The sequence below is a fragment of the Pan troglodytes genome, chromosome 4 (genome assembly GCF_028858775.2).
Source record: "Pan troglodytes isolate AG18354 chromosome 4, NHGRI_mPanTro3-v2.0_pri, whole genome shotgun sequence".
Taxonomy (NCBI): Eukaryota; Metazoa; Chordata; class Mammalia; order Primates; family Hominidae; genus Pan; species Pan troglodytes.
In genome coordinates, this window is record NC_072402.2 from 7160042 (window position 1) to 7175022 (window position 14981).

Genomic DNA, 14981 nt, shown 5'->3' on the forward strand with positions numbered 1-14981 from the left:
AGGTTGCCCAGGTCAACATTTAATGAGATGAGATGTGAAAACAGCCAGGCAGCAGCCGCACATCAGAGTCGAGCTGAGCACGGAGTAGTCACCGTGGCACTTGCGGGCGGTGTGGGGACTCAGCAGTCTCCGGGGTTGCACTTCAGACAAAACCTCAACATGACCTCACTGGCGGCTCATCAGCTCCAACAGCATGTTCCCACCCTGTCTTTTTCCCCCTCCCCTGTTTCTGCTCTCCCAGCCCTCTCTGCTTGTTCCCTCCCTGCACTGGTTAGTGCTGGGTCAGGTTCTGACAGATTCGGAACCCACCAGGCCGAAGCTCTCCCTGTGCAAAGGGACCACCCATTAAACTGGCTCATGTGGCCTGGGGCTCCCTCCACTCAGCCAAGAGCCTTCCCTCAGGTTACTGTGGGCTCTAGTCAGCAGCCATTCCACAGCAGGGAGGCTCACATCGGTCCCTGCAGTTTGAATGTAACCACCATAGCCACCTGCATGTGCACACATGGACACACATGCTCACATGTGACACGATACATGTGTATAAGTACCCACAAACACACAAATGAGCACACGTGCACACATACACAAATGCACATGTATGTACATGCACTACTCGTGCACATGCTCACATATGCACACATATGCATACATGCACACACACACACCCAGACTCACAATAAGGGCTATATGCACCTTCTCTGGATCCTTCTGTTTCCTGTCTCATCCGACTAGATCCAGCTGAAGTCCCCTGCTTGTCAGGGGCTTCAGTGTCATTGATCTGATTTGGGAATGTGTTTCTTAGAACAGTCTGATCTGTTGTAGAGTCTTCATTTGTCCTTTAGAAACTTACAAGTTGATTTTTTTCTAGGATTTGCTTTGAACATTAAACCTTAAGAGAAAGGTGAAATCCCCAATGTCTGTCCAAAGCGGACCTCCTTTGAAAGATGCTTGTAAGCATTGGTTTTCCTCAAGCCAAGAGACTAGTGAGCTTCAATTTTTGCCCCCAGATAGAAGTTTTAGGGGAAACCTAAAATGAGTCTTGCACATGTTTACAACCCATGTCAGGGAGCTTAAGGTTACGAGTGCTTTTAGACTGACAATTACTCCTTCAAAGACTTGAAAAACAAGTAGCAGCTCTGTAATTTTGGCTCAGGAAATGAGTGCAGGAAACTCAAAACTTTACGTAAGCAGTCTGAAAATTTTAACTATTTTTAGAGGGCAAAAGTCTGTAATTCATAGGCAAATGAAACACAAAAATACCCAGAAAGTATGTTTGCAAAGAAAAGGAATGAGAGAAAAAGCTAATCAAGTAAGTATAGAATTAATGTATTAATGTCAACCTGTTAAGACAGACATAATTCAAAAGGCTAAGAAATTAGCTATGTAAATGCAATATACTGAATTTGCCTGTGGACATTTTTGTGACTGAATAAGTCATAAAATCTACATGAAAAGATAGAAATGTTGTGTGTTCTTTCAAGAGAACAGAATGAAACTCTCTTTACCAAAGGAGAAGATCTTCCGTGATAGCTGAAAAAAGAAGAAGCCCCATTTATTGTGTTCACCCTGTGCCTGGCATTGGGCAAAGCATCTTTTATGTTTTAACATATTAAATTCTTATAGAATCCAATGCCACATAATACTATTATAATGCTTATTTTACATATGAGAAAATCGACATTCAGAGAGGTTAAGTGATTCACCCAAGGTCACACAGCCAGGAAGTATTGGAGCTGGGATTTGAAGCCAGGTCTAGTGAATTATACAACTCTTTCCCCACCAAATACACACACAAGCACACACACACACACAAACACACACACACACTGAAATTCCATGCCCAAGCCTCCCCCTCCCCCAAGCATAGTGAGCCATTTCACACCTTCAATTTGGGACCCCTTGTCCTCTCCCACCACAGCCTGGTAAACACCTGCCCACCTATGTCTCAAGGCTTAGCTTACGTTATTGTCAACAGAAATCTTTCTGAACACACAAATCACTGCCACCACCCCTCTTCTCTCTCCTTTCTTTCTCTCTTCCCCAGTGTAGAATCCGTCATACCATCTGGGTTATAAGTTCCATAAGGACCAGAATTATTATTCTTAGAAAGCTCTGAAGTCCCGGTCACCAGCACAGTTCCTGACACAGGGAAGACCTGCAGCAATCGTCTGCTGAATGAATAAAGAATGAATTGACTCTTCCTGCCTCTGGTTCTTTTAGTTCTACACACCAGTGGTTCTCAATCAGGAGTGGTTTTGCTCCTGTGGGGACGTTTAACAATGTCTGGAAACAATTTCTGTCATTACTCACGGGGTGCTACTAGCATCTAGTGGGTAAAGGTCAGGGATGCTGCTCACTTCCTTCCATGCAGGTATAACCCCTACAGCAAAGAATTACCTGGCCCAAGATGCCAACAATACCAAGAGTGAGAGACCCTGCCTGCTCCACACCCTCTGTCCCAACAGCTGCAACATGCCTGGTTATCCGCCCACAGTGGACTCTAAGCCCTAAAGGCAGAGACCTGGCATCACTTTGTCTTGTTAGACCCAGCACCTAACACACTGAATGAATGCATAAATGAATGAATGAGAAGCATTAGACAATTGAGGGAGATGCAGACGTGCCAGGCTGAAATTCAATTAAATGGGGGCCGAACTGGGGAGTTAAGTTTGGGGCCACTTGTCATCTTATTAGCTGTGTTGAAATGTTTTCATGCTGCATCATTGCTATTGGCCCTCAAAAGGCCATAAGGGAAAAAAAGAATCAAATCAAAATACCACCTACTGGTTTTGTTTGACAGATGCAGCCCTGGAGAATTGTATTCTCATTAACACTGTTCGACTTCTATATTACAATGAGACTTTTAAGGTGGTGATGGCAAAATCCTGTAGTTGTTCATAAATATACACTTAACCATGTGTGGCTCAGGAAAGACAGGAAGTGTTGCTGTAAACTCTGAGTGATAACACAAAGCTGTTGTAGTGGATGAGTGAAGAGTCACATCCTTGCCTTTTAACATTAAGTACAAGTAGAGATATTTTAGAAGAAATGAGAGTTATTCAAAGGAAATATCTCAGACTAGATTCTTTGATTATTAGTTAAATAGAAACAGACAAGGGAGAAAGGTAAATGTTATGAGAATAAGAAAAACGCTATTAATTGTATGAAGTTCAAAGTCCTCAGTATTTTCAAATGCATTATCTTACTGGATGTTCGTCATGATGTGTGACATGGGTATCGTCTGCACTTGATTCCCAGAAGTTCACATTTCAAGAGACTGTATCCTGGAAGGATGAATGGCAATTCCCAAAGACCTGCAGCAAGCAGGGAACACGGGATGGAGGGGTCCCCCCTCTTCTTGGTGCAGTGGGCACAGCAAGGGCATGTCAGAAAAACGGCTCTGTGACCCTGGCAGAGCCAGGAAATAAAGGGGGAATGCAGGGAGTGGCTTCCAAGTCCAGCATTTCACTGTGTCGTATTTAAACAGCCAATCAGAAGATGAACCTATGAAAAAAAAACCTGTTAATTGTAAACGTGGGTGTAAGAGACAGGAGATGGGATGAGAGCTCCTTATCAACAGTGTAGTGCAATAAATGCGCTGAGCCTCTGACTGGCTCATAACGGGCTCTGTCTCCCAGCTGTGGAATTGACTAAGCACTAGGGCTCTCTGTTCATAATTCTTCCAGGGAAGAAAAGGCAACAAAGAGTGGTCTGTTCCTCCGGGGTTTTGTTTGTTGTTTCTTGTAACAATTGAGACTTTCACAAAGAATAGGCAAAGTGTGGGTTCATGCCAAAAACCACAGAATAGTCCAGGATGACTGTGAGCCTCTATTGGTCTAGCTACCTTTAGTTCAGGATTTTCAAATAATACCATAGATTTTCAGTATTGTGGAGAAAAAGGATAGAGATGGTTAAAATATGCATTTTCGCCAAAAAAAAAAAAAATCAACCCTTGATATTTGCTGTCACTTGATGTAGAAATTGATGCTGGCCGGGCACACTGGCTAACGCCTATAATCCTAACACTTTGAGAAATCAAGGTAGGAGGATTGCTTGAGCCCAGGAGTTCGAGACCAGCCTGGGCAACAAAACGATACCCTGTCTCTATAAAAAAAATTTTTTTAACTGGCTGTATGTGGTGGTGCATGCCTGTAGCACCAACTACCTGGGAGGCTGAGGCAGGAGGATCTCTTGAGCCCAGGAGATCAAGGTTGCACTGAGCTATAATTGTACCACTGCACTCCAGTCTGGATGGATGACAGAGTGAGACTCTGTCTCAAGAAAAAAAAAAGAAGAAGAAATTGATGCTAACATCCTCGCAAAGATGTGAAAGATGTGTTTTCATATGTTTAATAAGATAACTTTGGACTTTGATCTCAGCCCACAATTATGATGATTATGAATATATTAGCTCTGAGTGGTCTCTTTTTATCAAACATAATTACATCGCATAAGCAAATATGCTTGAAGTTATAAAACTCAAAATATGAGTCAATCCTAGTGAGGCATGGGGATGTTGCTAGCAGTCAATAAATGGCCATTTCCTGTCATCTTTTCCTCTGATCTTCCTTCATCCTTTTAGCAACTCTTCCTATGTGAGTTATACAGCGTTTTCAAAAAGGTGTGCATCGTGGCACATGCCTGTAATCCCAGCACTTTGGGAGGCTGAGGTGGAAGGATCACTTGAGGCCAGGAGTCCAAGACCAGCCTGGGCAATATAGTGAGACCCCATCTCTATAAAAAATAAAAAATTAGATAAGTGTGGTGGCTCACACCTGTAGTCCTAGGTACTCAGAAGGCTGAGGCAGGAGGATTGTTTGAGCCCAGGAGTTTGAGGTTGCTGTGAGCTACGATCGCGCCACTGCACTCCAGCCTGGATGACAGAGCAAGATCCTGTCTGTAAAAAAAAAAAAGAAAAAGAAAAATTTTTTAAAAAAGGAAAAGGTTCTGCTGCCCCCAGTGACAGATGCACAAGTGAAACCAGAGGGATATCCAGAGCAGGCAGAGTTTGGTAACCCTGGACTCCTGACTCCTCAACTACGGATTGGCCTGTGTGTCCACTGTTGAAAAGACAATTATTGAAAAGGAAGCCTAGGTAGGCTCCGAATACAAGCATGTGAAATGGCCTCTTCCACTCCACGTTTCAGGTGGTTGGGCACCGTCTGCCCAGTAGATTTAGAGGCCATTGCAGCTGCCTTCCCACTGGAGTTGTGGGTTATCAGAGAGCCAGGATCAGGTGGATCCTGCTTGCTGGTGGCCACACAGACCCATATGGCTTCTGCCCTCTATGGCTGTCCAAGGCACCTGGCTGCTGTGTGTTGTAGGAGCTGCTGGTGGGGAGGCCTGGTCCCCATTCACATCCCAGTATGTGCCCACAGTTGTGCTGTAGCACCAGTGCCCGGAATTGGAAGTGCAGAGGGTCTGTTCAGAGAGAAATTCTGTTCGCGAAGGTTCCTGAACAGCAGGCGATGGTTGGTAATTGTGCGCCTGCCAGTACATGAAGCTCAGCCAGTTCTTTCCAGGCATTTCTGCCCCATCTGCAAAACATGTACATGGGATGCCCAAGGAGAGGAGCAGATCTTCCAGGAGAGCCTGGGGGAGGTTAAGTGGAAGGAAATGTGCCTCAGAGGCTAAGGGAACGTTTCAGTTGATCCACCATTAAGAGGCTTAATGAAGAGTAATTGAGGCTGGAAGAGTGAGAGCTGCCACAGGTCCAACTGAGGCCAGCATCACCCCGACTCCTGGTTGTCTTCCATCTGCTCCTCCCCTCTGATGCCAGATATTCCACATTTGCCAGGGCTTCCCAAGATACTGTCACATGGGCAGTGTTGCCTGGTTTCTTCTTCCGCATAGTCCAGAGCCGTCTTGTGCCGTCATAAGATGGGTCAGTCCCTTTTGACCACTGCAGAGACAAGTGCTCTGTCCTTGGGAGCAGAACACGCCTGGTCACTGTGAGGGAGCGTGGCCCTCTTCACTGGCCCCACCCCCTCCCGGGATCGTGTGATAAAGCACCTGCCCTGACCTCTACCCTCTCTTGGACCTCGAGGATGGGTCTCTTCTTCCATGAAAATGTCCACCGTCACCTCACAAAATGGTGCTGAAGTGACATGAATTCCAATAAATTCACTAATGGCTCTGGAACTTGAATTTTAAAAAATAGAGTTTTTAAATATTAGTAGAAATATACAAATATACACATCTCTCTATAAATATATTTATCTTCCCTGTTATCACAGAGGAATTTGAAGTGATAATTAAAGGCATTCTTTTGAGGGAGGGAAAGGAAGTTCGAACAGTATATTGCCTCAGGGAGAGAATGCTTGGCTGTGAATTGATGCCCTTTTGGTAAGGCCGGCCCCTCCTGCGTGTCTCAGGAACTGGGGCAGAGATTTCTCTGCAGCACTGTGGAATGAGCAAGTTCAGATTCAGCCAGTGCTGTGTGGGGGTTTGTAAAGACAGCACCCCCCTCCCCTAAAAGGCTGCCAGCCCCAGGCTGCCCTATCTGTTTGGTGCCAGAGCTGAATTGTTCTGCATCTGGGCAGTGAGGCTGCCCCCACCCTGCTGGTGGCCAGTGCATTGCATTGATTCAAACATCAGAAATCCCCACGACTCTGTGTGTTTTTAATAAAGATGGGAGGAAACAGAATTCCCAGTGACGTTCTAACCTGGTTTTTCTTCTCATCTCACGCAGGGACGGATCTGTAGAAAAGCTGGCAAATCAAAAAAGTCCTTCAGTCGCAAGGAAGCTGAAGCTACCTTTAAGAGTTTGGTGAAGACGCATGAAAAATATGGTTGGGTCACCCCGCCCGTGTCCGACGGCTGATGTCTGCCACGTGCAGTAGACGCTCGAGCGCCTGTCCACACACACACCAGTACCCTGACATCTCCTCAACGCTGTGCATCCTCCACCCTTTTTTACTCCAGCCAGAACTGCATCCTGAATGCCAAGGAGACGTTTAAGTTATTTATGAAAAGATGTGTTTACAGAGAGGAAGAGGGAGCAAATGCCGTTCGGATTATGTTTCGATTATAAATGAATGATCACCTCGAAGTCACTTTAGAACACATGTTGAGATGGTGACATTTCCCAGCCTGCCTGCCCCTCTGCCCACCCCGGTCACATTGCCCTGAGCTTCTTTCCATGACAGCAGCTCCGACGAGCCGGCAGGAAACTCAATGCCCCTGCTGGCTCCATTTCCATGTAAATGGCGCCGTTCATATTTCATAGGGACGCCGTGCATCTCCGCCGTGCGTCCCCGGCACGTGTTTGCTGTGCTCTGTATCTCTGTTTTTCTTCCTGGAAGGTCAACATAACTTGAAAATGTGTCTTTCTGTGGCCCATGGTCCGCTGTGATGACATTTAGACCTCATTTGTGCTATGACCTTTGGCTCATGAAAACACAAATTTAACATTGCCAGGTTCCAGTGATTTAAAACCACAACTGCCCACTTGGTGAAAATGTGCTCTCGATGCTGATTTGTGGTGTGCTGCTGTCCACAGATAAACCAGTGCCATTAGATGGAAGGCAGAGGATACTGCGACCACCCCCGGCAGACGGTGGCGTGGACACCAGGTGCGCCCTCTGGGGCTCAGAGCAACGGATGGTCAGCTGCGAACAGTCTCGTCCGATGTTAGGAAATGGTCCTACGGCCGCGCCTTTGTGTTCCTGTCTTCTCTCCACCACCAAAAGCAAAAGATGATTTCCCATTCACTGCAGTCATCTGACTCATTTTAATATCTGTGCTAGTGACAATGAATGTCAGAACTGCCAAAGGATACCAAGTGATCATACGATGATTTGCATGATCGGGTCTATTTCACCCAATAGTCACTTGTGTGTCCCCCGAAATTGGGATGGGTGAGCACCCTTGCTGTGGTGTAAACTTCCTGTTATTTAATCTCCCCGCGGTTTCATTTTTCTCTTCTGTTAATACTTAGAACTTTCTAAGAAACTCCATGAAATGAGGAAATACTGTTTCTAATAATATGAGGAAAGAGGTAAAAATGTTCATTCCAAGTGGAAAGTCTTATTGGACACATTTTAAATAAAATCATGCATACCTGATACACTGCCTCAAGGATCCAGTCATTGTGGGCTATCCTTCCATTTAAAATATTTCAGATATTCTTAAATTTTTTAAATATTGCAAATACTACAACATGTAATTCCAGAGCAGCGTTCTAAGTCAGGTACCAGAAATGAGTCTTAGGAACCCATAATCTTTGCAAAAATTCAGTAGATTGAAATAGTCCCCAGAAGCAGCCAAGGAGCTGAAGGGATGATTGGATCAAGTTCAGATGTTGCCAATTGTATCTTACCACTGTGAAGGAGGAAAAGTCTTCCGGGATAATATATTCAATTCTTCAGGCAGTTTTGTCTACTTGGGGACCTGCCCATTGGTTCAAGGTTTTCAGAGATCCAAGAGGCCTTGCCTCAAAGAACAAGGATTGGCGCCTTTCAGCAGGGCTGGCCATTCACCAAACTTATTGTTACTTTTGTTTTTCTTTACCACTTTCTTATTTGCCCCCAAGTGCACACAGGCAGCTCTGCCAGACCAAAATGACAGAGTATTAAGAATGCAGGGCCTGCTCAGGTTCCCTGTGAGTCATAATAGTCGTGAAACTTGATGACAGTGAACTTACGATGTTCATTCATCCAACCCTCTATGGTGGCATTCTCCATCCTGGAAACCTGACATTTGGCTGACGGTCTTTGGACCCTGGAGCTAGTGGTCATCATGGAATTACACTGTGGAGATGAAAGACCTAGGACAGAAACATCTTGCTAGGGAAAGCACCTGAGTTTATTCCTTTCTAAATATTTTCCTCTTCTAATGAAAACTAAAAGCAGCTTTACTTTAGGGGGAAAAATATATCCAAAGGCAGGTCATTTCAGTAGTGTTTATTAGCTGATTGAAAAACAGGTTCACGGTGGTCTCTGAGAACTGCACCAAGGGGTGCAGCCAGGAGACTGGTCTGACCCCGGGTTGGGCTGGGTGACAGCCGGCGACAGAGCAGAGAGACACTCAGCTCAGTATCGCTCCTTCCATACACTCAGAGTTTGATTTTCCTTGCATGGCATTTCCATTAGGTTTGTTAGAAACTTATAGAAGAAATCAATTCTTTAGTGAACGAAATACCATTTTTCACTTCAATTGGTAAGAATTTCTCATTTTAAAAGCAGTAGGAAGTAATGTAAAACTCTACCATTGCTTGGACTGTTAGGAGTGCGGACTCCCTTTCTGGTGGACTCCCTTCGTAGGCAAGCACGGTGGTGCCCAGCCATGGAGGCACCCTTAGGACACTGAGCACAGGCCTGGATGCCTGTGCCTTGGCCACAGCCTCCTTCCACCCCACTGAAGTGGACACCTGCCTCTGGAGCCCAGGGTGAGAAGGAGAGGCCTGAAGCCTGGGGCCACGTTCCCACACAAGCCAAGGAACCTATTCCTCTTTGGACAGACAGCGAGGGAATAATCAGACGGTGGGTGCAAATGTTCATGTCCCGATAGCTCCACACACCCATGTATCTGTGGGAACTCAAACCAAGCCAGAGCCCACAGAGCCAAACAGAAAATCACAAACCCATCTGTCCTCTTCTCAATGCAAAACTCCTTCCTGTCCAATAATTTTCCTGAACCAATCACCCTTGTTATTGGGTATCTTCTCCACTGCTGGGTAAGGCCTGCACATGGTCTGTCTGTAACTTTCTAGAAGACTGAGAACTGCTTATGCCTTAGGGAGTTCTATGTGAGCAGCAAGGTTATTCCCCCAGTTACACACACACGCACATGCGCCAATACTCCTGCAAAGACTTCTGTTTCTAAAATCCACTACTCAGAAAAACCAGGGTGTTGGCTTAAAGTTTTCAGCTCCATCTATCAAAATTTGACCTTTTTTTAAGAGAAAAATATGTAGATGAGTGAAAAAGACCTGGGATTGAAAGACAAAAAGCCATGTGTCCATGTAACCCTGGCCAGTCACTCCACCTGCCTGAGCCTTGGTTTCCTCAGCTGTGTGCTCCTACCAGGTCAGTGTGGGAATTGGCCAAAATGACGCAGCAGAAGTGCTTTGGAGACTAAAGATTGTCAACGAAATGTAAGTGTCATTTTCGTAGTATTAGGACGTTTACATTACAGCAGGCTTTAATTAGAACCCACTTAGATATTGACTCAGAATGATCAATTACAGTGGTTAAAATACACGTACCTGGTAATCATATACTTGCTTTCTGTCCCCAGTTCTTACATTAAGTCAACCAACTGACCCAAAAATCAACCAATAACTAACTGGCCATCTCTCCACTCACTCAGCATTCTCCTCTTAAATGCAGGGCATGCAGAAGATTAAGGTACAGCCCCTTCCCTGGATAGGAACTCAAAAGATAGGAATAGCGCACAGGCACCAGCACCAAGCAAGGCAAGTGCCAAATTGCACTGCAGAAATTAAAGACATGTGCAAGTCCAGAGATTTTCTGACTGAAAACCAGAAAGATTTCATGGAGTAAATCAGGTTTGAGCCATGGCTGGGCAAAGGGAAGGAGAAGGGCAGGTGTAGAAATGGGAGGGGCTGAGGGCACCTTGAAAGGGAGCGTGGACTCTGTCCTCACTGGCCCTGAACGCGAGAACTGGAGTCCCCTTGCCACCTCTCACCTGCAGAGACCCTATTCATGGAGCTGATTTCAGGAAGCAGGACACGGTCCCACCTGACAGCCTAGCCTGGCATGTGGAGCTTGCCCTGTGTGTAGCAATTATGTTTCAGTGTACCCATCCAATAGCATGCGAAATTTTAATGGAATTTGCTTTCTAAAGGGGCAGAGCTTACTTCCTGACTGTAGTGAGGGTAGAGCCACTGAATCTGGAAGACCACTTAGCCTAATTTTACACCCTCTGCAGTGAAGGAGGCGAGCCCAGAGACTTTGAGGGGCTTGTCCACAGTAGGACAGGAGCCACAAGGCCACTGCCTTACTGTGGCTTTCTGATCCTTTATGTTGCTTCATAAGACTATTAGGCAATTCATGTGGCCCTCAGCAAACACACACTCTTCACCCCATCATTGAATCAGTACAGTTGCAAGTCTTCCAAGCCAGCTGAGAAACACCCACAGGATCCATTCTGTGCCCAAAGCAAATTGGAGCAAAGGGCAGAAATTCCCTCCACCTGTTTTGGGAAGCTTCTGTAAGGGGCTTGGAGCTCAGCCTATGGGACTGTAGTCAGAACTTTGTAATTTTTTTCTCCAAAGACAGTGAAATTATGTACAGCTCTGTTCTTAGTTTTCTCCTAGGTTCTACTTATCCTTCTAATTTTTGCAGCCTCTAGTTCCCATAGTATTAAATATCATTTTTAAGCCCAGGGCCTGTCTGATCCACAGAATGTGGTCAATAATCTGGAAAGGCAAACAAACTCTGTTGACATTCGGGAAAGCAATAAGTGATGTTAGTTTGGTTCCAGAAGAAACACAGGAGCAAAGTGTGCTGGCCAAACAGCAACAATCAAAGCAGAGGGGAGCAAGATTTTCTTTCAAGGTCATGATAAGGCTAGACAAATAGAGTGCAATGAGGGGGTCAGGTGCGAGGCTGTCCTCCCAGGTCAGTAAGGCCGCATGGAGGGATAAAGAGATCCCTGCACTGCCCCCAACCGCCAATTCACCCTGTGTCTCTCGCAGAATTAAAGCCAGGAGGTGGCTTTCTCTTTCCTTCTACTGGTGGTAAATTAAGTGACTGTCCTACTTTGTAGACATGCAATCGTTTTGTACCTCTAGACCTTGGGCAGTCACTGGTGATGACACTAATTGAACTAACACAGAAACTGCTGTCACCTGATGTGCTTGGTTTCATTCCTGCCTGCCTTCTCTACAATGTGACTTCATTTCATGAATGTGGTTGCCATTATGACAGTGCTAGGATGCTGATCTGTACACCGTGAGTGACTGCGAACTTTCAGACTCTCACTGCAATTCATGGGGAGACTTTGGTGTATCCTGTTTCCAGAGTTGTCCTCTTCTGTGATCCTCAAAAGAAGAGAAAAAAACGCATGTGGCATAAATCAATAGGAAAGAAATGTTTACCACTGGAAGATGGTGAGTGCATGAGTCAAATAATCTAGAGGCACTGCCCTAATGAGAAAAAAAAACAGTGATTCTAGAAAATAAAACTTTAAAACCAATAAACGTCTTTACACGGAATGCTTGCTGTGTCCTCGCATGGTCTGTGTTCAGTAATTCTCAGGATTTATCTGGGTCTCCACATGTGTTCTCCCCACGGGCCATGGTGAGTGACTTTCTGTCACTTGGCACCCTCTGATCTTGTGTCCCTTGACTCATTCGTGGTTTGCCAAATGAAAACCTTGAAGTATATCATGCGTATTCTCCACAAAAATCAATGAAATGTAACTGAACCAAATCTAATTAATCTAATCAGTGTGATTTAGATTTCTCCTTCAGCTGCCATTTGCATTATAAAGATGCTTAAACATTATTGACAAAGATTTCCATTAAAGTTTCTCAATATAAGTGAAATAGTGTGCTTAGCACAAAACTGTAGCCTAAACTACTACTGAACTATAGAGATATTTCTTTGGAGAACTTACAGAGTAACAATTCTGGAAAATGACAATTTTCAAGTGCCCTAAGCACAATTTATCTAAGAGGTACTTCAGCTCACTTTTCATACTAACATGTATGTTGGTATTCAGTTTTTGTTTTAAGCTGTTTACCCGAGGAATTTCTCAGCCCTAGTCAATATTCAAGATCATTTTCTAATCAAGAGAGTATTTTTTAAAATCTCAAAATGTGGCTATTTTAGTACTGAACAGGCCTGGGCTGTTGATCAGATCAGAAAACCATGCCTTTTATCACATGTAGATAAGGCACTCAGCCTTACACCCAGACACTTGGCTTCCACTTTCCAAACTGAAATTCTGAAGTGCATGTCTACTGCTGAGGGCTGTGGTGACAAGACAGGAAATGTGTGGGAAGCAAGAGCCCAGGGCCTGATGTGTAACTAGAACTCAGTACATTATTGTACAAATAACAGTGAGATTGATTTGACACAGTCAAGTTGACCACTTGAGTTGGCTGTTAGGATCCACTTTCAGGCTGTTCATTTCATCCAGGTGAATTTGCATCCTTTCTTTTGGGTGAAAGCATGAAAGATACACCGTCAATAGGGCATTGACTCTGAACTTGTGGGGTGATGGAGATGGAAGTGTGCCAAATCACAAACTCTCCCCAGAGTGCATCCAGCCTCAGCTGTGTCAGAGAGTTATAGGCAGTGGTCTGGGTGATCTGTGTCCAGGGACGTATTTTTCTTAAGGCCAAAGTAAAAGGCCCAGCAGGATTGAACAGAGCCCTGGCCTTTCACGTTGACAATTCAAGGTGTGTTCTGTGTCAGTAGGATAGGTGCAGGGCAGAGCTATATAAAATTCATGCTCTCCAGCTCTTCTTTGCCACTTAGGTGTTTGTCTTAAGAGAGGTCTTGATATGGTTTGGCTCTGTGTCCCCACCTAAATCTCTCTTGAATTATAATAATCCCGACATGTCAAGGGCAGGACCTGGTGGAGATAATGGAATCATGGAGGCAGTTTCCCCCATGCTGTTCTCATGATAATGAGTGAGTTCTTATGAGATCTGATGGTTTTAAAAGGGGCTTCTCCCTTCATTTGGCACTCATTCTCTCTCTTGCCACCCTATGAAGAGATGCCTTCCACCATGATTGTAAGTTTCCTGAGGCCTCCCCAGACATGTGGAACTGTGAGTCAATTAATCCTCTTTTCTTTATAAATTACCCAATCTTGGGTATTTCCTCATAGCAGCATGAGAATGGACTATTGCAGGTCTATTTCCATGCCAGAATAAATGTTATTGGAAACAAGTTATTTTTATTTAAACAAGGGGAAATGATAGAGATATTAAAGTAGACATACATACAAACCGCTTGACAAAATGAAGTTGAAATAGTTCATGTTTCATTTGTTCAACCTTCGAGTGTTGGGATTATGTATAACTGTACAGCAGTGAGCCAGGATACCAGCAACAAGGTCAGGATACGGTGAGTTTTGAAAGTACAATTTTTTTAAAACCCATTACAGAGTATTTTTTGAGTCATTAAAGGTTTTCATATAATAATTTTGAAGGTAAAATCCAATGGAATAATTATAAGCAGCATGAATAAACTTTCCCATAGGAAAACATCCTTTTTTTCTTTTCCTACATTTGCAAAGTTTTTAATTTCTCAAAGACCTTTTAGAACTATCTTCTCATTTCATCTCTAGGCAACACTGAGAAGCAGATTTAGTAGGCAATAGTGTGCAGCTTATAGATCAGAGGCAGGCATTAAGTATAATTGATTTTTCTAATCTGATTTTACTTAAACATGGTCAATTACTTTCCTGTGTCACTACGACATTACATTAAGTCAATACTAAAACAACTTTTAAGTCTCTAACTCCAAGGATGTTTCTAGCTACAACTTTGCAGTTGTATCATTTAAACCTCTTTTAAATGCTTCCCATAATTTTGCATTAGATCGTGTTCCTCGCCTTTACCAAATGCTGTGTATATTCCCACACATGTGCTTGGTTTCATTCCTGCCTGCCTTCTCTACAATGTGACTTCATTTCATGAATGTGGTTGCCATTACGACAATGCTAGGATGCTGATCTGTATACCGTGAGTCACTGCGAACTTTCAGACTCTCACTGCAATTCATGGGGAGTTTTAAACCCCCATTAATTACATAAACTTGATTTATGTAATCTTATTCTCATTATTTCAAGGGTTTTCTTCTCACTTTACTCTAGTTTCTACATGTTATGGTGTTGCTTTTCCATAAAACATGCCAATTTCCAAAACAGCATACAGTTCCTTATAACACTGCCTCCTTTGTTCTCCTCCTTTTCTGTGCTCCTGATTCTCCTGGGGGGGCCTCCTTTCTTGCCTGCCGGGGATCTTGTGTCCCTGTCTGATGTCCTCAGAGCCCTGGACC

The 14981-nt window shown here is 44.3% G+C and overlaps 1 protein-coding gene across 1 annotated transcript in view; it reads left to right on the plus strand.

Annotated features, from left to right (window-relative positions):
• The window catches only part of UBE2QL1 (ubiquitin conjugating enzyme E2 Q family like 1), a 44657-nt gene extending 36591 nt beyond the window's left edge, over positions 1-8066 (plus strand). Inside the window, exon 2 of the mRNA XM_001175391.7 lies at positions 6692-8066. Within this exon, the coding sequence (XP_001175391.5) occupies positions 6692-6823 (132 nt within the window). The 3' untranslated portion in view covers positions 6824-8066. The remainder of the gene's footprint in view (positions 1-6691) is intronic.
• The last annotated feature ends 6915 nt before the right edge of the window (positions 8067-14981 follow it).